This window comes from Pagrus pagrus (assembly GCF_965226575.1).
Source record: "Pagrus pagrus genome assembly, chromosome: 8".
In the NCBI taxonomy this organism is placed as follows: domain Eukaryota; kingdom Metazoa; phylum Chordata; class Actinopteri; order Spariformes; family Sparidae; genus Pagrus; species Pagrus pagrus.
Genome location: NC_140192.1, coordinates 17,533,044 through 17,553,992, shown reverse-complemented (window position 1 = coordinate 17,553,992; position 20,949 = coordinate 17,533,044). Strand labels below are relative to the sequence as shown.

Genomic DNA, 20,949 nt, shown 5'->3' with positions numbered 1-20,949 from the left:
GCTCCTGCCGCTACAGATGTCAGATCAGAAAACGTTTATATGGATGATTTCAGGAGGTGATGACAAGTGATGTATTTTGTTGTTTGGTTTAGAGGCTAGCTTTTCTTCTGGTTACTCAAAAAAACCTCACATGCATCGAAAGAAACGCCAGGTAGTTCATGTTTAAAGAGAAACTAATGAAACTATAAAAAGGGTTCAGGGTTCACTGAATGCTGATACACAAATGATTATAAATGTGCCTTTGTAGCAGTAATTGAACTTGTGTAAAGATACAATTCCTAGCATTACATATAGAATCTTACAACCTATTATTTGACAGCTAAATACTATCTTTCTAAAAAATAATGTTTCCATGTGAGTGTGAAATATTGCTTTACAGCTGCTGTAAGCAGAAGTCAGACAACTACTGAAAGCAAGGTCACTACAAGGTCTGAAAGAAGGAACAATTTTGAGAGTGACAGGATGCTGCGTGTTTGGAAAAGGGTGAAAAATGTCATTATTTTCAATTTCCTTCACAACACACCAGCATGAGCTGTACGTTCTGTTCCTGTTCAGAAACACTCTGAGGCTCCCTCTGTGTCCTTTCAGGCACTTCACTGTTTGAAAAGGTTTTTTATGAATTTTAGAAGGTCGTTTAAACTAATCAGTGTGTGGCTTCAGTGGGAGTTATAACTGCTCTGACACTGGACACAGATTAGTCCTTAAACATGGTCAGCTAAGCAATGAGATCATTACACTGAATTTTACTCAAATAGGCATCTCCTCCATTAATATTCTCGGGGTGTAGACGATGATTTATGGAGGGAAACTGAAGCGAGGCCTGATGCCAGGTTCACTTTCTGTTGTCACAGTTATTCGATTGTAGCTTGTTTTCTCCGCATCTGTTCAATCTTACCTCAGGTGATTCTCGAGAGCCTGTCATCAGCTCTGTCACTCAGAAATAATGCCTAATGCGCAAGTCAGTTCGCAGCAGAAAAACAGACCTTTATGAGATGTTGTGATGCAGATTGAGATTTCAAACTTCAAGATAAGAAGAAGATAAGAGAAGTTTAGAGTGTGCAGAAGGTGGAGATAAGGGAGTAGGGTTATGACAACGGTTGCGTGTGTATTTTCTTGAAGAAGTTTTCAATCTCTCATAAAAGATTGTGTGTCTTTATGTGTGTGCAGGTTTCCACAGAGGCAGCTCCAGTCTTTCAGAGCGATGCCCAGACCTTCACCATAGGAGTCCTGCCTCAGATCCCAGGATTCCCTCAGCTGGCCCCTGACTGTGACCTACAGATCACGGTGAGGTTTTAAAAAAAAAGGCAAACTTACACAACTTCTATATAAATGTTATTAATGCATGTCCTAAAAAATGTATGCAATAAGTTTTTTAAATATTATTATTGGTAACAATTCATAATAACCCTCATTAATAAAATAAATGTTATAGTTAATTAAACTTAAATTAGTAGTTATCTCATTGTTAATAAACAATGAAATACTATATAAACCATTTATTTTGTTGCAACTGATGTATGTTAGCCTTCACAGTTACTGCTTAATAATGGTTTGTAAAGCATTTAATTGTTTGTTAACAGTGTAGTAACAATTAACGTAAGTTTAGTTAACCATACAATTACAGTTTATTAATGCTGGTAAAGTGTTAACTTATTATTTTATGATATCTATATATATATATTTATCATTATATTCCCCCAAAAAGAAACATCAGAAATGATCTATAACAGTAAAACATAAACCCTTTGTCCCTCTCTACCTCCTACAGTGTTACCAACTACACTGGCCAGATATGTAAATATGTTAGACAATGGCAATAGTCAAATACTATAAAAGCTAAAGGTAAAACAGTTACAGTTATATACACTTATACACAATATGTACACTGTATCACAATCCTAGTGGATCATATTTCAGAGCTCAAGTGATCTGAGACATTCAGAATTCAAACAGTTTTTGCTCCTACACAGCTGTCATTAATATTTTATTGTGTGCAGACATTTTGCTTGATGTTTTTACTTGCTGAAACCTTAATTTACAAAACTTAAATAACTGTTTCATGAGCCAGGAAATCTTAATTAGCTACATTTGGTTCATAGAAGTCAGAAATACCTTAGTTTGCTGTATTTTGCACTCCCCTTGTTTCAGTGTTACCATTTACTTCCAAATGATTTGTATTTTAAAGAAATAAGAGATCTTAGTCTCTGTGTATTTCAAAATTTCCTGGAATCTTCTAGAAAATGCATCTTTAAAAAAAGGGGTTCACACAGTTTGTTTTCTGTTTGTGCCTGTGGACCCGTCAGTTCTACTCACCATGGGGCGTATCAGAGTCAGCTGACACAGCTCCTGTCCTCTGTTCTTACCGCAGCATGTGTGCATGTACGTTGGTTTGTGTGTGTGCAGGCTCTGGAGGATAGGGTGACTGAGATAACACCTTCAGCTCTGTCCTTCATCGACTCTGAGACCCCCAGCGAGAAGCTCATCTACAACATCACCAAAGCCCTACCGCCAGGACAAGGTCAGCCACACACACACACACACACACACACACACACACACACACACACACACACACACACACAGCTTTTCCCACATACTGTGGAAAAGATAAAAAGGCTTCAAATCTAAGTTGTGTCAGTGTGCAGGAGCATTAAAATTAGATAGAGAGCTTCTGAGCTTGTGTTTGATTCTCTGAAGCAGAGTTTGAGAAGTTAATGTGTTAAGATAAACTGTTCTTCATTAACTATCACTTATGTGCCCCTGAGCAAGGCAGAGCCATCGATAATTTGCTGCAGTGAAGCTGTTCAATGATCCCAGGTTTTTTTACTTAGCAGCTCCCTGATATCAAAGTGTAAAAAAACAAATGACTAAAATAGATCTGCGCAGTCTTCTCTGAATGACTAAAAATGTGACTCAGAAAGGAATATGCTGTTCACAAGCCTCCGTCGCCGCCATTACCACTCTCCAAAGTTATTTTTTAATTACAGTCTTTCAGTCTGGACTTTTACTGTTGACTGTTGATTTCCTTTCTGCTGGATTTAATGTGGCGTTCAGAGCTGGAGCCATTAATTTCAGCATCCGACAGACTGGTGTATCACTCCCAGCTCTCCGTCTAATGAAAGGGAAAAACGATTTACAAAAGGGTCATTTTCATCAAGTAATGGACTGACAAATTTGTGTGGAAATCATTTTGAACAGAGCCAATGAGGACGAAGACAGATTCAGATTCAACCGCAGCATTTGTCATGAGCATTTTTTATTGTCTGAGATTTGGACCTTGCTGTGCAGTTTCAGTTATATTTGGTTTGAGTTGGATGTTAACGTGGATTAAATTGAAGTATGTGTTGTGTAAGCACCATTTACAACTGAATGTGTGTTTTATTTTGCTGTGAGTGCAAATGAAGTAATGAAAGTAATGAAGACTAAAGACTTGACTTTAAGTTTGTAATCTCTCCTGCACTTTGGTTACCCCCTGTAGAAAAAGTGTTTAAATATCATGTTTAGCTCAGATTTTAAAATATTAGCTCCTTTCTCACCTTCTATCTATTAATAAAAATAGAAAATGCAGTTCTACGGCTCTGTGCGCTGAGCCAAAGAGATTATTTTTGCTCCCAGAACAGCTCTGCATCTGAGAGACAATGCTGAATCTTATACTCCAACGTAGGGCACACGCAGGACAATGTTTGAAGTTTTTTTCCTGCTTGTCTTCAGGCGCGATCGAGCATCGGGACAGACCGTACACGCCGGTGAAGGATTTCACTCAGGCTGACGTCAATAAAGGCAAGATCGTCTACAGACCACCACAGGCCCCTTCACACCTGCAGGAGCTCTACCAGTACTCCTTTATCGGTGAGACACACACACACACACACACACAAAGACACACTTACCTTCACCTCCTGTGTAATACCATAATGATTTGATTTCATTAGGAGAGCTTTCCAGCTGTCTTCAGGTAATAGTGTAGTGTGGAATGGTCACCTTGGGAGAGCCTGTGTAGAACGAGAGCATCCAGTCCACTTTTCATTCTTTATTTATTTACTCTACGTTTGGTTTTGTTTGGTTAAATTGCCTGAAAATGAACTATAATTACTCTGAAATGGCTGCCGTGGTTAACTTTTTGAGCTGTCTCGGCCGAGCAGCCACATATTGATCCGTAGCTGAGCTCTCTCCCCTCGCCCACCACATGCACTCTCTGTGGAAACACAATAAGCAAACCTTTGCTTAACAACACTGTATTAGTTTTCTTGTTTCACCACATGAAACCAGTGGACTTAGGCTCCACGTATTACTTTCAGGTGATTTACTATTCATAGAGCTGATGTATCTCATGATTGAAAATGTCACCTTCTGTCACTCACTTTGCTGTTTTGTTAAAGGGACACTCCGCTGATTTTATATGTCAAAGTCAATTTAGTAGGCAGAGGGCCGACTGCTCAGCCTGAGGAAACAGTTTTGTAATGTTCTCAAATTACTGAACTGGTGTCACTCCATTAATCTTGGCTTGAGACTATACCAATTAACTTCATAGAGGCTGGTAGCGTAGCTTGAATCGACAACAACGTTCACTTGCTTTCTTCGCCCTCTGAGTGTTGATTTCACAAAGTCCATTTGAGTTTAACGAAATAACATTTAATTTTAGATGAATTAAATGGTAAATGGTCTTGCATTTGTATAGCGCTTTACAATACTTGCCACATTCACACACTGATGGCAGAGGCTGCCATGCAAGGCGCCAACTGCTCATCAGGAGCTATTTGGGGTTCAGTATCTTGCTCAAGGACACTTCGACATGTAGCTGAGAGGAGCCGGGATTCGAACCAGTCACCTTCCAATTACTAGACTACCCCCTCTACCTCCTGAGCTACAGCAGTAATACAACTTGAAAATGATAGGCTACCCGTCCCCAAGTAGCCTATCATTTTCAAGTTGTTGCTGTACAAGAATATGGTTTGCTAATACCAATTTAATAGAATGTTTAAAATCTATGTTGTAATGAGTGGGATAATATTAGTATTTTGACACCAAATTATTAAAAGTCCTGTGTTGAAAGAACAAGAAAGTTATGACAGATGTAGGCCTATGTATTTTAGTAAGAAAAAAATGAATCTTTACTAATTTAAACAACTTCGTGGCCATTTCAGTACCTGAATGCGTCGTGAAGTCCCTCTGAGTGTGTCAAGCTCCGACTGTAGAGGAGGGAGGACTCGGCATAGTTTTTTGGAGCTTGACAGATCCTGTTCCTGACTCAAACGTACATTAGTTGTAGAAACTGTGTACTAGAGAAAACGAGGCATATTATATATCAGCTGACAGCACATTCTCCAGTGTAACGTGCTTGAAGTCAGCAGCGGAGGCATACAACACTCCCGACTCTCTCCAGCAGTTAACGTCGTCACAATGTGATCTCGTACTACACTGTTTATTATATTACTAGCAATATATTGATCAATAGAACACTTAATTCAAAATAGAAGACGTAACGTTCATAATGGATTGTAGTCTTCATAACAGGAGGTGTGGGCTGGGTCCAGATTGACGAGACATTTACAATACTGTTTAGAGAACCCTTGTCCCCATGATGATTTGGTACATTTGACAATGAAAGTGGATCTGACCTCGGTTAGCAAACACTTTAAATTGTTATTTATTAGCCAACACTTTAAATTGTTGTTTATTTTTTCTTTCGCAGTCGTAATTTTTTTATGACTTAAAGGTTTGACTCTTCCTCCGTGTACTATCGCCAAGCTATCAACAAACTGACGAATACAACATATGATGAACGTTTTACCTGTAAGAGTGGAGTTCATAACGGTTTTGAAAAACGATCTGGGGGCTGGCGAGACATTTTCAAACCAAATCTTCGCTGTTTTTAAGAGACGTGCGTTCCAAAAGATAACCCGTAATCCAAGATCAAAGACCTGAGTTTCTCTTAATCTGGGTTTTTGTGGAGCTCCAGCAGGGAGCTTTGCATCAGTAAATCATCCTCATTGCCTCCTGAGTTTTATGCATTATAGCATCATCCGTTCAGTTTTTATGTTCACTGCAGCACCCTGTCAGCTCTGTCTCAATCCACTGTATTTTACTTTTATCACCTCACAGCACTAAAAGTTTTCTTTTTTTAATCCCGACAGGTCTGCCGGAGTCGCTGAGCGTCTATTTCACAGGTAAATACTTCATCTCCCTCGGTTTAGAGAGGAGGAGGAGGAGGAGGAGGAGGATTGTGTCCTCTGTCCCCTTCATACTCTCTCCTGCATCCTACACATTTTTCTTCTGCCTCCTCTCTTCTTTTTATGCTAAATCCTCTCTATCCTCACCACCTCCTTCATCTTCAGTCTCCTCCTGCCTACTACACTTATGTCTATGACTGAAATATTTGTCTCTGCTTTCCTTAATATCCTCTCCATCTCTTCTTCTCTCTCCCCTCCTCGTTTTTCTCTCCCTGGTCCTCCCTTTTCTCTGCGCTCATCTCTATTTTTCTTACTTAATTCTTTCCGCTCTTCTCTAACCTCAGTTTCTCCTCCTTTTCTGTTTCGTCTGTTGTCAGCCCTTCCGCCCTTTGATTTCTCTCATTTGCTGTCCTCCCTTGATCTCTTCTTCCTTTCTGGTTTCCCTTCTCCTCCTTTTAATGCTCACCATAGATATCCATTCTCTGTCCCCCTTTCGTTGACTCCCTCCCCTTCTCTTTCTTTCTTCTCTCTTTCCACCATGCAACTGTAATCTCTCCCCTGTTTTTCTCTTCTTTACTCTTCTACTTCTCTTTTGGTATTTCACCTCTGTCACTTCTCTCTTTGTTACATTTATCACTCTGGGACTGATTCTGTCTTCTGGCTCTTTGAACTTTGACCTGATTGGACCAAGTCTCCTCGGTTTACTGCGTGTTTGATGAGGCGCCGCTGCACTCTCTCTCCATCTCCAACAGTAGCTGTTTGCGAAATATGTGTTTACGGTTGTTCAGAGGCGTCGCCAAAGTGCTTTCACTTTAGTGTAGGCCTCGTGTGCACACGCAGAAGTCTCTGATGCTTTTATCTTCCATCCATCCTGCTTCAGTTCTGACTATATACTTTAGTACTTAAGTAAAAGATGACTTCTGTGTGATGCCAGAAGAAAATACAACAACAGCTATCAACAGTTAATTATTGGTCTGTGGCACAGAGGAAATACATTTACCCACATACACTCTTCAGTTCTGAGGTACTCAACTTGTGTATTTGGGGTTAAAAAAGCAAACTAGGTCTCTTTTAGAGTATCAGGTATTATCTTATTATTAGAATCAGTTGTTTTTTTGTTTTTTGTTATCGTACTGCTGACAAAATACATCGAATAAACTAAATAAAAATGTGCTACCCTTGCTTAGATCTGGTAACTAAAAATGTAGTGGAGCAAAAACTGTGAGAAAATGGAAAAAACATAAGTAATGTACCTCGAAATTGTACTGTCAAGTGCAGTACTTGAGTAAATGTAATTAGTTACCTTCCATCACTGATATTTATTAATTAGCTGATCAACCACAACTTTAATCGTTGTCATTTCTCAAGCAAATATCACTCAACCTTGTGAGAATCTTGTGCTCTCTTTTCAACTATGATTAAAAATGATTATGTTTTTAAGTGGTGGTCAGATTTTCAAAATGATCAATGGATAATTTAAAAAGAAAAAACAGAGAGTAGTAGTTAGTACAGCTCTCCACTGCACTGATGGCTGGTTACTGTGCACATCGAGACTTCACATAAAAATCCTGATAGTGTATATATTTCTAGGTTAAACTACCTGATTTTATAATAAAGCCGGAACAGCTAAAAAATGTTAATGCTGCTAACATAATAAAGTGATTTCAATCGCTGAAAGGGGATGCATATTTTTTTTTTAAACGGGAATCAAGTTTATCGGCAATCACAAATGTATGCACACATACAGCACAAAGAAAATGACCCCTTGTCCTTGTGCGTACATACAAACATACCTTACACATTTTGTAGTAAGCATACAGGTCAACAGTTCATGGCCGTGCAAAGAAGCAGAGCGTGGGTTGTCGAATTAATCGTACACCTAAAGCATGAATGTTCCTTGAGTACATTTTGCTGCTACAACTTCCACACATAGTTAACATTTCAATGCATGTAATGGAGGTTCAGACTACACTTATAAATATGCCACTGCCAAATCAGAATAAAGTACTGTAAGCTGATTAGAGTAGCTCCCAACTCCCAGTGAATCATGCAGTGATAATCTTTGTGTGGGGTTTGCAGACAGAGTGTTTTTGTGGCATTTCAGGCCAGAGAACGAGTCTTGAAATCTCAGCAGCTGGCCATTTAGTCCTATTAAAGGGATATTCAACCAAACATCTATGTTATGAGCATCAAATATTCATCCCTGTAGGCTGCAAAGGAAGCTGTATAAAGAGTGTTGTTTCCCTTGCAGAGGACAGCAGCAGTGATCAACATGAATTCATGTTTCACTAACAAGACTCCGGTGTGGAAAACAAGTATCAAAGCATCCACAGAGACATCTTCTGCAGCAGAATCCACTATAGGTCCAAAGTAGAAGATTTAAATATATACATTGACTTGATGGTCACAATGTAGTTAACATTTTTTCAACTTGAAAGAATTTTTTGCATTACAAACAACACATTTGTTGATCTGTGTTGAATTGGATAATGTTCTCTGACTTTACTCTGTGGATGTGATATAAAAAACCTGCCAGGAAATGATGCTTTAGGCTTTCAGTGTCATCTACCATCACCTTTGGTCATCGTTATACAACTAGCATTATGGTGAAAATCCATATTTTGCTTCAAACTTCCTCTTTGATTCCAATTATTTAATTACGCATCAGAATAAAGCATGTGAAATATGCCCATTTGAATGTGAAGATGCAATGTAATTGTTCTCTTTACATCCGCTCTGTCATTGTTAATCAATCGCCCTCTCTCTTTATAGCTGAATGTGGCTCATTGTACTCTCTTGGTTAGCTGATTTTTTTTTTTTCAGGTCATGCACGGAAGCGACAAGCGGAGCCAATTAAGCTGATAATCCCCCAAAACGTTTAATGAGCATAACAAGTTTCCACCTGAGTCCCTGTTAGATTGTTTCAGCCGTTTAATTGATTGAGTCTTGATTCATGGAGATTTTTAATCACGGCTCCTCATGTGATCTTTTTTCTGTCTTTCTCTTATTAATAATCATGTGTTCAGAGAGTCGACTCGAGGAAGCTGATTAGGATTTCTTTCCCCGGTTTCATGATATTGCTCAGTAAAAGAGCTGGGGACATAATTAGCATCAGAAGTGTGCGTGTGTGTTTTAGAAAATCTTTGCTTATCTGATAAACGTCCTTATTTTTCATTTTTTATGCGCTTGCTTTTGTCTCAGTGTCGGACGGTGAACACACCACTCCCGAGTTGGACTTTGCCGTCCTGTTGCTATCGAACCATCAGCAGCCACCTGTGTTTCAGGTTCTTGACCCGCTGCTGGAGGTCAGCGTGGGAGGACAGGCCGCCGTAGGTAAGAGGAAAATACACGCACACTCAAAAATACACAGCTCTAATACTAATTTCAAAGAAGAGCGACTGTGGTGAAGAGGGTCCAGTAAGTGATGAAGTGGTCTGTGTGAGGTAATGAGCTCTGAAGTACGACCCTGATGATCAACAACATTGGAGAGAGAGCTGTGTGTATGTGAGTGTGTCTGGTACAGACAGTTAATTTTCTCCTTCTCCTGCTTCATCTCTCTTAATGCTTCTTTCCTCTTGTTTGTTTGTGTGTCTGTGTGTGTGTGTGTGTGTGTGTGTGTAGGCGGTCAGCAGTTGGCAGTGAGCGATGCTGACACGGCTCCAGATGAGTTGGAGTTTGAGCTGGTGGAGGCTCCCATCCACGGAGAGCTGATTAAGACAGACGGCAGCACGCACATCAGCATGACCAACGGTGAGATGATACACACAAGCGTAACGCAGACATATGGAAAGTTGATGTCACAACTACTGAGAATGCACAAAAAACAAACTAAACTATCGTAAGTCAGACATTAAGCAGGAAATGGGTTATCCTCCAGATGTTCTGCAGGATGTTGAGGGCATCTGATTCTGATCATCTTAGCAAAGACCAACACAATACATGAAATCAGATCGGTGTGTTCAGTGCCGATTCTGACTTATATTTATTCTATAGTTATATCTTGAACTTGAATCTTGACTTGTGCGTTAATAAACACACCCAGTAGTGGCAGCGAAAAATACATGAACCCAAACAGTCAAAGCTAGAAACACGCACCACCACTCACACCTTCTCCCTCCCGCCAGGTGACACCTTCACCTTCAGCGACGTCACCCGCAACGTTCTGCTCTACCAACACGCCGGCCTCTCCAACCACGACGACGCTCTCACCTTCTCCGTTAGCGACGGCATCTCCATGGCAACCACGGTGGTGCAGGTGGTGGTGCTGGGAGCCGGGGACAACGGGCCGCAACGGGACCCAACAGCCACGCTGTCGCTGGAAGTGGGCGAGAAGAGCAGCACTGTGATCAGGCGATCGCACCTGGCTTATACTGTGAGTTAACAGGGTTGAATGCTAACTGTTAGCATCTTTATTTGGTCTTTTTTCGGAGATTAGAAGATGTACCTTTTTATACTTTTTTACATTCCCCTGCAATACATTGAGTCAGTTAAGGTGCTTATTTTATGTTGGTGCTGGTTTTGTTGGAGTATCTGCTTTACGGTATAACGTGAAAAAAGTTGTGTTCTTCAAACTTGTAGTTTTGACTGCCAGAGTCAAAGTACTTTGTCTTTCCCAGGACAACACATCCCCAGATGAACAGATTCAGATCCAGCTGGTGTCGGTCCCGATGTACGGCATCCTGACCAGGAGCCAGTCCCAGCAGGAGCACCAGGAGCTGAGGGAGTACTCCTCCTTCACCATGGAGGACATTAGCGAGCACAGGATCAGGTTAGACTGATGTATTGCTCTTTGTTTTACTTTTGGTACTACAGGATCACACTTTAGGGTGTTTTTCTTCTTCTTGTTTTGTTTTTCAAATAGCTGACTAGATAAATCCTTTAAGCGTGATTTGGAAGTATTATATTTAGCTTCAAGGACTAGAGTTTTTAAAACTTGCAATGAGAAGTGCCCAAAAGAATATCCTTGGCTTCAGTGCAGGGTTTTAGTTTCCCACAATGGTTTAAATACTACTTCAGAGTGTTGTAAAAGCTGAATATCCGGATAAAATCCGCAGCTATTAACCAAAAATGACTTTCAAAAACCCTTAGTCGTTTCCAGAAGCCGTCCTTGTATAAGCAATAAAGGTTCATGAGGGTCCACGGGAGAGAAGAGAGCGCAGAAGCACCTTTTTAGTTCTTCAATAAAAAATGCTCAAACAGTTCTGTTAACAGCTCCCTCATGATATCAACTTTTTAGGAACTATGAGTAGTTAAAGAGTGTCCTAATGTTTCAGGGTTTTGTTTTCACCTTGACCTGCACACATATTGAGTTTATGTTATATAGTGTGTTTTACGAGATTCATAATGTTATCAATCCATAGAGGGGTGTGAAATAAAAGTTAAAACCACTTAGACCGGAGTGTTTGTTGCGATATGGTTTTGGTTAGCCGAGGTACCGAGAGCATTTGTACGCCTTTAATGAAGAGGATGTATAAAGAAAAGTCCTGGTGTTGATTCCACTCCGTAGGAGATAAAAGTGATTGGAGGGCTCTTCACGCTGCAGTGAAAGTCGTGATCAATTTCTCTGATTGCAGCCTGAGTCGACAGGGATCATTTTCCCCTCAGCATCCCAGCAGAAGAGGGAGCGGTAATAGCTTGCAGAGACATTTTGTTTTCTTTCTATCTTATGTTTCTCCTCACGAGACGAGGGCTCTGCAAACATTAACGCTACACAAACTCTGCAAGAAAACAAATGTATTAAGAAGAAATAATTTAGTTGCCTATTCCCCATTATGTCCAATGACTCAGCCTGTTGGCACAAGCAGTGCCAATTAGCGTCACTCTGATATTACCTGCAAGAGGAATGGAGGCCCCCGACGAGAGGCGCTAAGATGAAATATAAATATTCAGATACTAACTGCTTCATTTCCATAATACTGGCCCTGATTAGCTTTTAGCGCAGGACAATCTCCGGGGGCAATCTTCAAATAGCCTGTATTAGTTTTGTCTGTGTGGCGTTGGCTCGTACAAACAAGAGCCGCGTATTGTTTTATGAGAATTAAATGGGATTAGAGAAGATTATACTGGTATGGGTTTCAATTTTATTAGTGCTTTAGAGAGATTAGCAGCAGCATTGTTGTGGGGTGGGCTAATGCAAAGCTTCCCCAAGTCCAGGACTATACACATGAACAGATATTTTATGTATTCATTAGAAGAGGAGAACAAACAAAATAATTCTCAAACAAACTTGCAATTAAGTCAACAATTCTCTTTACAGACAACAAAACTAACCAATACCTCCGTCTACAGATACATCACTTCCTTAGAGACGGGCAGCCAGCCGGTCACCGACATCTTCCACTTTGTCGTTTATGATGGAGACAACAATCGCCTGGACAACCAGATGTGCACCATCACCATCACCTCCACGCCCAGGCAGCCACCGGTCGTCACAGTCCGCAGCGGTATTAAGGTACCCACACAAGCACAAAAACACACACAGACCTGGATCTGAAATCATCCTAATAAATACAAAATGACTATTTCCTGGATGGTATGGTACATAAACAGCTTTATATGCACAAACTGCACATTATTTCCTCTCCATTACCCTGCCTGCTCATATGAGACTGAAATCCCAAAATACTCTTGAGTTGTTTAAAGCAGCTGCTGTATTTAGAAACAGTCATTAACGAGACAAATGAAGCAGAGGAGACCATCGCACACTGTCACGTTGTCCCTCAGATAGCGAGAGACTAATCCTGAAAAAATAACCCTTCCAAAGAGAAAAGATATATCGTTTCTCTTGAGATGGTTTGTTCTTTTTATTTATCTCGAAGACAACATGCGTTGTATAGGAGTGATCACAGAAAAGCGTCTGTTTGCTTGTGACAGCGCCTGTTTGTCCTCTCAGCTGAATCTCGGGTCTCTCATATTGCTTATCAAACATGCATTAGATGCTTCAATTGACCACTCACGGTAACTTATCTGTCCTCCGTCACTGCATTTTTGCCCTTTGTCAGGTAAAAACTTGAAATGTGACTTGAAGGAAACAAGAAAGCACAACAGCATTCTCTGAGAGGAAGTCTAGATCCAGCTGTGTAGGACACCTGGTGGAGGAGGGGCTGTGATGTCAGATCTAATGAAGGTTACACTGTAGAGCCTCCCTCTGGATGCATCCTGTATTGGCATTGCAGAACCACCCCTCGTGGAAGTAATACAGTGAAATCCCAAAGCTCTCTACTTCAGAATCGCTCCTTTAGTTATCCCAGCAAAAAACCTCCTCATTTTAAACAAGAACAGTCCCCAGTGGTTACACCTGGTAACGGGTCATTTGTTTTGGGAAACTGAAAAGATCAGAAAGCACTTAAAACTTTTTTGGCCCTTCAAACTTCTCTGGAAAGTGAGCATGTTCCCTCATTTATCAATGGCAAAAAAAGGCCAGAGCAGGATCGGGACCAAAAGAAGGGACAGGAGGTTATACAGAGCGTTTCAGATGGAGGGGGAATACAGTGCTGCAGTGTTGGACAGTATGAGAAAACCAATGTTTTTTGAGCATTAAAACATATTAACTTAAATATATATATTACTTCTAGTAGTAACCCTGAACAAAATTAGGAACCTGAAAATGAGCATACTGTAATTTGTCTGTTGGCACAGTCTGTACTGCATATTTTCTGATGACTGTCTTTCTCTGATTTTAAACCAAACCATGTCATCGTTACATAATGTCCTGACACAGTTCTGTTACTTTAGCAGCCAACTAATTAACGTGTAAAAAAAAACCAAAACATTTAGAAGAGTTTTAATGGTTTCTTCTGAGCACGTTGGGGAAATCAAACAGCTAACATGTTAGATATCTCCTAACCTTCTCTTCTGTTATGAAAAACATCAGGACCAGCAGATCTCATCTTATTATTTTGTTGTTTAGGTCGAGGAGGGCGGCCGAGTGCAGCTGTCTACCAACCACATCATAGTGTCGGACCTGGACACACCCAGGAAGGACCTGCTGGTTTGGCTCGTCAGCCCTCCAAAGTACGGCTTCATCGAAAACACCAACAGAGGTGAGATCGTCTTGCATATGCGTGTGATTATTGTGAGTGGACTTCGCTGCAGACAGCTGAGGATAAACAAGTCTTTCTATTGAACATGAACACACAAAACATGCGGTGCATGTCCGAGACATATTGTTACTCCTGTGTGTATGCACAAGGTCACGCTTGCATTAATCCGAAAATAATTTCCATATTTCTATTGATGTCACACTCATACGCACACAATGCAGATCGTATTCTCTGCAGTGGCCCTGCCATCTGTCACAGCTTGATTATGTTGTGGATTGGCAGTGCCAGATAGCCGACTACAGATGGGGCCATTGTTGAAGTCCCAATTTTGACAGCATGCTTGCTCAAATGCCGCATGCACTTTCTTCTGACCCGGGGAGGAATTGTTTGGAAAATGGAAAAAGGTGAGACGAGTTGAAAGAAATTGATACCAGCTGGGAGAATATATCATTGTGAGAGGAGAATGGAAGTCAAAAATTAAAAAGAAGAAGAAGAAAGCTCTTGGATATAGACAGAAATGGCAAAAATAATACTACTGTAGATACTTTCAGTAAAGTAATACAGTTGAGGATAATAGTGTATGTAGTAGCATGTGTAGCCCATTAATGATTCATTATTTCATGATTCAAATGTAGGATCCAGTGTGTTTGAGACTTAAAGTCAGTATCTCAAGCTCTGCTGGTTCAATTCTGATCATTCCAGTCTTTTGTTAGTCTCCCAACTCAATGGGGGTGAAATACTAAGTTGCTGTAGTGCTCCTTTAACAAAATAAACAACAAAATATAACAAAACAAACTGCATTCAATTTTTTTACCAAAGGTTAACTCAAACTTCACACAGTAGCCTTTTTCCAAGCTTTCAACCACTTTTTACAGTCTACCAACTCCAGGACAAATGAGCAGCGTCTATCTATAAGCTGATGAAGGCATGGGATGCAGTTAAAAGCCTGGAAAGTGCGATTAAGTGGACATAAAGTCAAAAAGCAACCTCACACTTTGTTTTACCTTAATCTCTATAAACAGATATCCACATATGAATGCAGAATATGTAGGCAACGGACGCGATTTTGGTAATCGGAAGCGCTCAAAAGCGACCGGTCATGTTTGTGTGGTCATTGGTTTCACGCAGGTAAACGGTGTGGGTAGAGCAAAGGTGGCGGAACAGAGGGGCTGAAATGCAGTCTTTGAACCCATCAGCTATTGTCTGACGACAATTTAGCTTTTAATTAGATTTTTAAAATATTTATCTGCATTTAGAAGCAAGTAAATTAAGAGTCGTCTGTCAACTCCAACTGCAAATCTACATCTTAGGTTGCTAATCAGACTATATCATTGTGGGATAATAGCTGATTGGTTCTGAGATTGGTTTTTACCTTAAACACGCCCCCTCATAATTAAAATAAATGCCCTTAAACCCTGACACACACCAGCACCATTTAGTCCAAAGTTAAAAAAGAAAAAAAGATTTTTGTGTCACGGTACGCTTTATAGACCTGCTGTCCTCATGTTTGCAACAGAATAAAATAAGAACAATAAAAGCAGTCAATAACTACTTTACTAGCTGTTTGTTAGCAACAGCAGAAAAGTATTATACCGAGCTGATATGCAAAGCAGCACTTTTTTTTAAGCCGTAGTAATACAAATGAGCCGCTGCCATATTAAAAGCAAGAAAGCGTTATCTGCAGATGCAACGAAGGATTCATGGAGTTGGATATTTATATTGTCTGCTGCTGGAGATAAGCAGCTGGCACCAGTCTCCTCTCCCCCCTGTGTCCCAGCCGACTGTCCTTGATGGCTGCTGGTGCAGAGGGACAGTTGTTGGTATTCAGCGCAGTCCGTCGGCGGTGCGAGCTGACTGGATTGCTGCTGTCACCGGGGCACAGGGGCCAGCTGGTGTCACTGTCAATGTGTTGGCTGTTTTCCTGAACACAAAACTGACCTGCTCAGGTGTGGTGTTGATGTGCAAAGGCGTGGAAACACAAAGGCCTTCACTCACATGTCGATGTTCTGCATTTGCATGATTGCATTGGTATACGAACATGAACAGAGAGATACACAATAGAATGCACACCTACATACATATGCTGTATTTATATGCAAATCAGCTTCCTTCAAAACATTAGCATTCATATTTGTGTGCACATACAGAGACGCACTCAAGACATTTTCTCATATTATTCATTTTGATTTTAATAGCTGACAAATAATAATGAAACTGTGGCCTTTCCTCTAGTGTCACAATTTCCATTTGTATCCACACAAATAGTCAGCCTCTAAAACAGTCACATTTATGGGTATGTTGTTCATTCAATGCAACACTTCGGTATTGTGAGGTAAGAGCCTTAGGAGCAGCTCGGGGGCCTTAAAGTTTTTATTAAATGAGCCATCATTTATTCATTTATTTCATATTTCAACACAACAATTTGCACATTTACGGTCACTTAACTGGTACCTACATTCATACGGATGATTGTAGTCATTATTCATATCGTTTGGGTACGCTCTCTGTTGGAGCCCAAATTAAAATCCTCAGCAAAATGAGATTATTATAAAGTATCCAGAGGCCTTCAATAAATTAAGTACTAATGTTTTGAGCTGAATATTCCTTTTAAGCAACCGAAGTAAAAATTTAAAGTCTCAGAAATATTTAAAGGTGTGAAAGAAGTAATTACATATATTTTTCACTGTGAAATGACAGATTTCTTGGATTAATATTACAGCATGCTCCCAACGCATCTGAGCTTCACACCCTGAAAAACTCATTTCCTGTTGTCTACCCATATATAATTTCACAACTTCCATTAGACTTGTTCAATCTCCATTTTCGACCCCCGAAATCAGCCGACACCATGTTTGAGAACGGAACAAGAAATGACTTTGCCAAAATCTCCTCCAGCATTTCTGCGGCGGATGCAGGTGATTTCCTATCCTGATTACTGCAAGGGTTTCTGCTCAGATAAGAGACTCCCCTCCTTGCTCATATATATATAACAACCAGATGATGGAGATGTGATGTGATTTACTATTGTGCCTGAAACACACACACACACATACACACACACACACACACACACACACACACACACACACACACACACATAAATACGCACATCGACTATTCCCTGCAGAGCCCTGACTCAGCTCACCGTGGAGTCATCCATCTTCTGTGACGAAGACAATCACACTTTGTCTCAAACTTAAGAGATTTCAAGGTTGATTTTGCACGTTCACTACGACTTTCCTTCGATGACGTGACTGTCAGCATCGTAGAGAACTGTAAAAGCGTCTCTGTGCTCCTGCATCCAAACTGCCAGACGATTTCAGCTAAAGTGAAGCAAAAAGGCTATTCAGGGTTTTGCTGTCATTCCAGCTGTCAGATGTTATAAGTGACGGCCCGGTAACTGGTCGCCTGAGAGCCTCAGGAGTTTTGTGTTGTGGTATGGTAAATGTTGCAGTTTACAAAGTGCTGCTGGAATGTGAAGCCACAGCTGGTGATAAAAGCAGAATATAAAAAGAGTGCTTTTTAATGGAAAAACATATAAAAGTAACACACAAAAATGTCATGGACTTCTGATCAATCACATTTTCTCAGTTTTCCAATAACTATCTGTCCATCCTGTCGCCCACCAGGAGGCTCAGTTGGCGGTTCGCGGGTTGTCACCCCTGATGCGCCCTTCTCTGTGGATGACCTGACCTCAGACCACATCTTCTACGTCCAGGACAGCCAGCACAAAGCTCAGGCCAAACAGGACGTCTTCAGCTTCTACATCAGCGATGGACACAGCCAGACAGAAGCTTTCAACATCGAAATTGACATCCAGGTAGCTCGTGTCTGTGTACCGTAACGTCTTAAATCTTGAAGCAAAGTATGTCTTTGGAGCCACATCTTGCTAGCTAATGTTAGGGTACTGCCGTATGCTGGGCGCATACTTTTTATGTTTATTTCCACAAACTGGCAACAACCGAGACTCTTGATGCTGATGAAACTGTATATTTCCACAGAAATATACAAAGCTGCTCTGTGTCGACAGTAAAAGTCTGAGCTTTTTCAGTTTAGTTGAGGACAGTGGCTGGTGGAAAGAAATGCACCCGCTCCGTCAGACATTTAAAAAACGAGCCGTCTCGCAGAGCCGCTCTTTTAAAGCGCCATCCTTGATCTGCTCATGACTTCATGTAAGAAAACCAAAAACAGCTCCGTCCTTCAGCCTAAACAAACTCAGCATCCAAATCCATCACCTCAGCCTGTTTTAAGTCTAGAGTTGAATTGATGAGGCTGTCACTGAGCTGTGGAGTGTGTGTTTGCACGTGAGCTGTATGCATACAGTAAGTCTTGTGTGTGAGAGCAGAGGTGTCAGTATAGAAAGTCTATTAAGTAGAAAAAAGAGGATAAGAGTGATTTTATTTATAAAAATAACTGCATGTAATCATCTCTCCTGTGCAGTATATGAAGAAGTGCCTGATCTGTTGTGTCAACAAGAATACAGCTGTGTCAGATATATTATGAATTATTATCACTTATCTTATGAAGCGGTTCATTTTTCCTCTCTCAGCAGAGTAAAGAGGACAGAGAGCCTGTAGTGTCGGTGAGCAGCATCCACGTGGAGGAAAACTCTGGGGTCGTCATCACCAACTCGTCTCTCAGTGTCCTTGACCATGACACACCGGAGAATGAGATCCTCTTCACCATCATCAGGAAGCCTTCCTACGGTGAGCACCGATAACAGAACGCACACATTCTGCTGTGTAACAATTGCAGTAGGTCTACCGAGCTAAAAACAATACTAATACAACACTGCAATAAATCCTACCTTTGTTATACTGGGAGGACTTCTGACTAAGCATTCTCCTCTTAGTAATATGAATGGGTTCAACAACATTTTAAAAACACATCTCAGTATAATGTGGTTCAACAACACCACAGTCTTCAAAATGGACTTAATATTGAATCACAAACACTGAGCAGTATCAGCTTGATTAAGTAAGGATTTATTCTTTATGTTGTGTCAATTTGTGTCCAGAAAATACAGACACATGAAAAACATGAATGGCCTGAGATCATCTGTAGCAGTATTCATCAATGTCATCACTGTCCAGACAGACATTTAAAGTGCATGTAAACAACTGCGCACCCCCTATGTACCCATTGATTTCACATCCCCTGGCTGTTGTATTTCCCCAGACTCCTACTTTGACTCCTACTGACTTTCACTCCGCATACTAGATGACACTGTTCACCAAACTCAGATCTTGATCTCTTTTAATACCAGAGTTGGAAGAAGAATCTGGCCACATGTAAATTCACACATACACAGTATACATTTATATATGTTGCACTGAACTATGTTGCCTCAAGTTCAAGTTCTCTTTAAAAAAGCAGGCATAGAATAAATACATTCACAAGAAATAATGACAGTTACACAGCAGCACACAGATGGAAGCATCAAAACTAAAATGTCTTGTGTTTTCATAAGGTGCATTCAGTTATTAAAGTGTTTACATAGCAGTGTGTGGTTTCTTTCAAACCAGCCATTAAGTCATTATTATGGCATCGTAATTACTGCCTTTAAAATATAATGGAGATGTCAGCTACAGAGCTGCTTCAAAGGCAGAATCTCATGTTTATTTATGTACGTACAGAGACAGGAGACACTGCAGGAAATGTATGCAAACAGATGTGCATTCTACATATTAGCATTATACACACACATACCTGCTCCCATACACAAGACATATGCTATCAGATATTCCCTCTAAACAGACACACACACACACACACACACACACACACACACACACACACACAAACACACAAACTAATAAACAGCCCAGCAGAGTTATGCTGAGGGATATCAACGTGTTGATATTAAATTGTTCTTGAATGTGATAGAGATGCACACACATGCGCACACACACACACTGGTAAACACATTACTCTCACTTCCGACACCCAACCAGTTTAAAACAAGACAAACACACCGGTCGTCGGCTGCAGCGCCACACTCTGACTGCAGCCATCCCTCACACACTCGCCGCACACGACACGACGACACGCACTCAAATCAACTGACCTCCAAACACTCTGTTTTCCTGTCGTCCTCTCACCATCGCAAATTGAGTTCTCTCTCCCGCCTGTCAAAGCCTGGTAGACTCAAAGAAATTGCTTCACCAAAAAAATATCCTTTTGACTGGATAGAAAAATAATTCTTACTTAGCAATATATCAATGTTTGCAAAGTTTACAGAATAGGGAACTTGGTCAAAAGTGCAATATTAAGCAGTCAGACAGAAGGATAATGTCAAAGGAGAAGCAAACATGTTATAATGTAAGTACTTTTGTCAGCTGATGTCTATTTTTGTTTCTTGTTGAAGTGAAATTGTTCCATCTTTACCTCCTGGCATCCGTTTCACTTTATTTCCATCTATATTTTACGCAGAAATCTCCATTTAAAACTTGGTGGGTTGTATTTTCAACTCCTCCGCTTCTGTAGTGTGTCCACCCCCCCTGTCAGACACCTGCTTTGGGACATTCCTCATAACAGCCCCCTCCCACACCTGCCCTCCCCTGTAAAAGCACCATAAAGCAGCCGGTGAAACCGAGTGTACCGCTGCCATAAAACCAGCAGCGTGTACGGCTGATGGGACAGAGAGCAGGACAGGAGTGATTTCGTACAGGACAATGAGTCCCAGGCAGCTCGTCTTTTTAACAGGCTGCCTCCCCACTGTCTATACAACTCACACA

At 40.8% G+C, this 20,949-nt stretch overlaps 1 protein-coding gene across 2 annotated transcripts in view; it reads left to right on the top strand.

Moving 5' to 3' along the window:
• The window catches only part of fras1 (Fraser extracellular matrix complex subunit 1), a 233,826-nt gene that overhangs the window by 182,265 nt on the left and 30,612 nt on the right, over positions 1-20,949 (top strand). Inside the window, exons 31-42 of one of the 2 annotated variants that reach the window (XM_084361068.1) lie at positions 1,168-1,284; positions 2,404-2,518; positions 3,712-3,849; positions 6,135-6,167; positions 9,372-9,503; positions 9,792-9,920; positions 10,295-10,542; positions 10,787-10,938; positions 12,459-12,621; positions 14,080-14,212; positions 17,842-18,032; positions 18,765-18,918. In XM_084361068.1, coding sequence (XP_084217194.1) covers positions 1,168-1,284; positions 2,404-2,518; positions 3,712-3,849; positions 6,135-6,167; positions 9,372-9,503; positions 9,792-9,920; positions 10,295-10,542; positions 10,787-10,938; positions 12,459-12,621; positions 14,080-14,212; positions 17,842-18,032; positions 18,765-18,918 — 1,705 coding nt within the window. Of the gene's footprint in view, positions 1-1,167; positions 1,285-2,403; positions 2,519-3,711; positions 3,850-6,134; positions 6,168-9,371; positions 9,504-9,791; positions 9,921-10,294; positions 10,543-10,786; positions 10,939-12,458; positions 12,622-14,079; positions 14,213-17,841; positions 18,033-18,761; positions 18,919-20,949 lie in introns of both variants that reach the window. The other variant, XM_084361067.1, reaches the window with a different exon arrangement.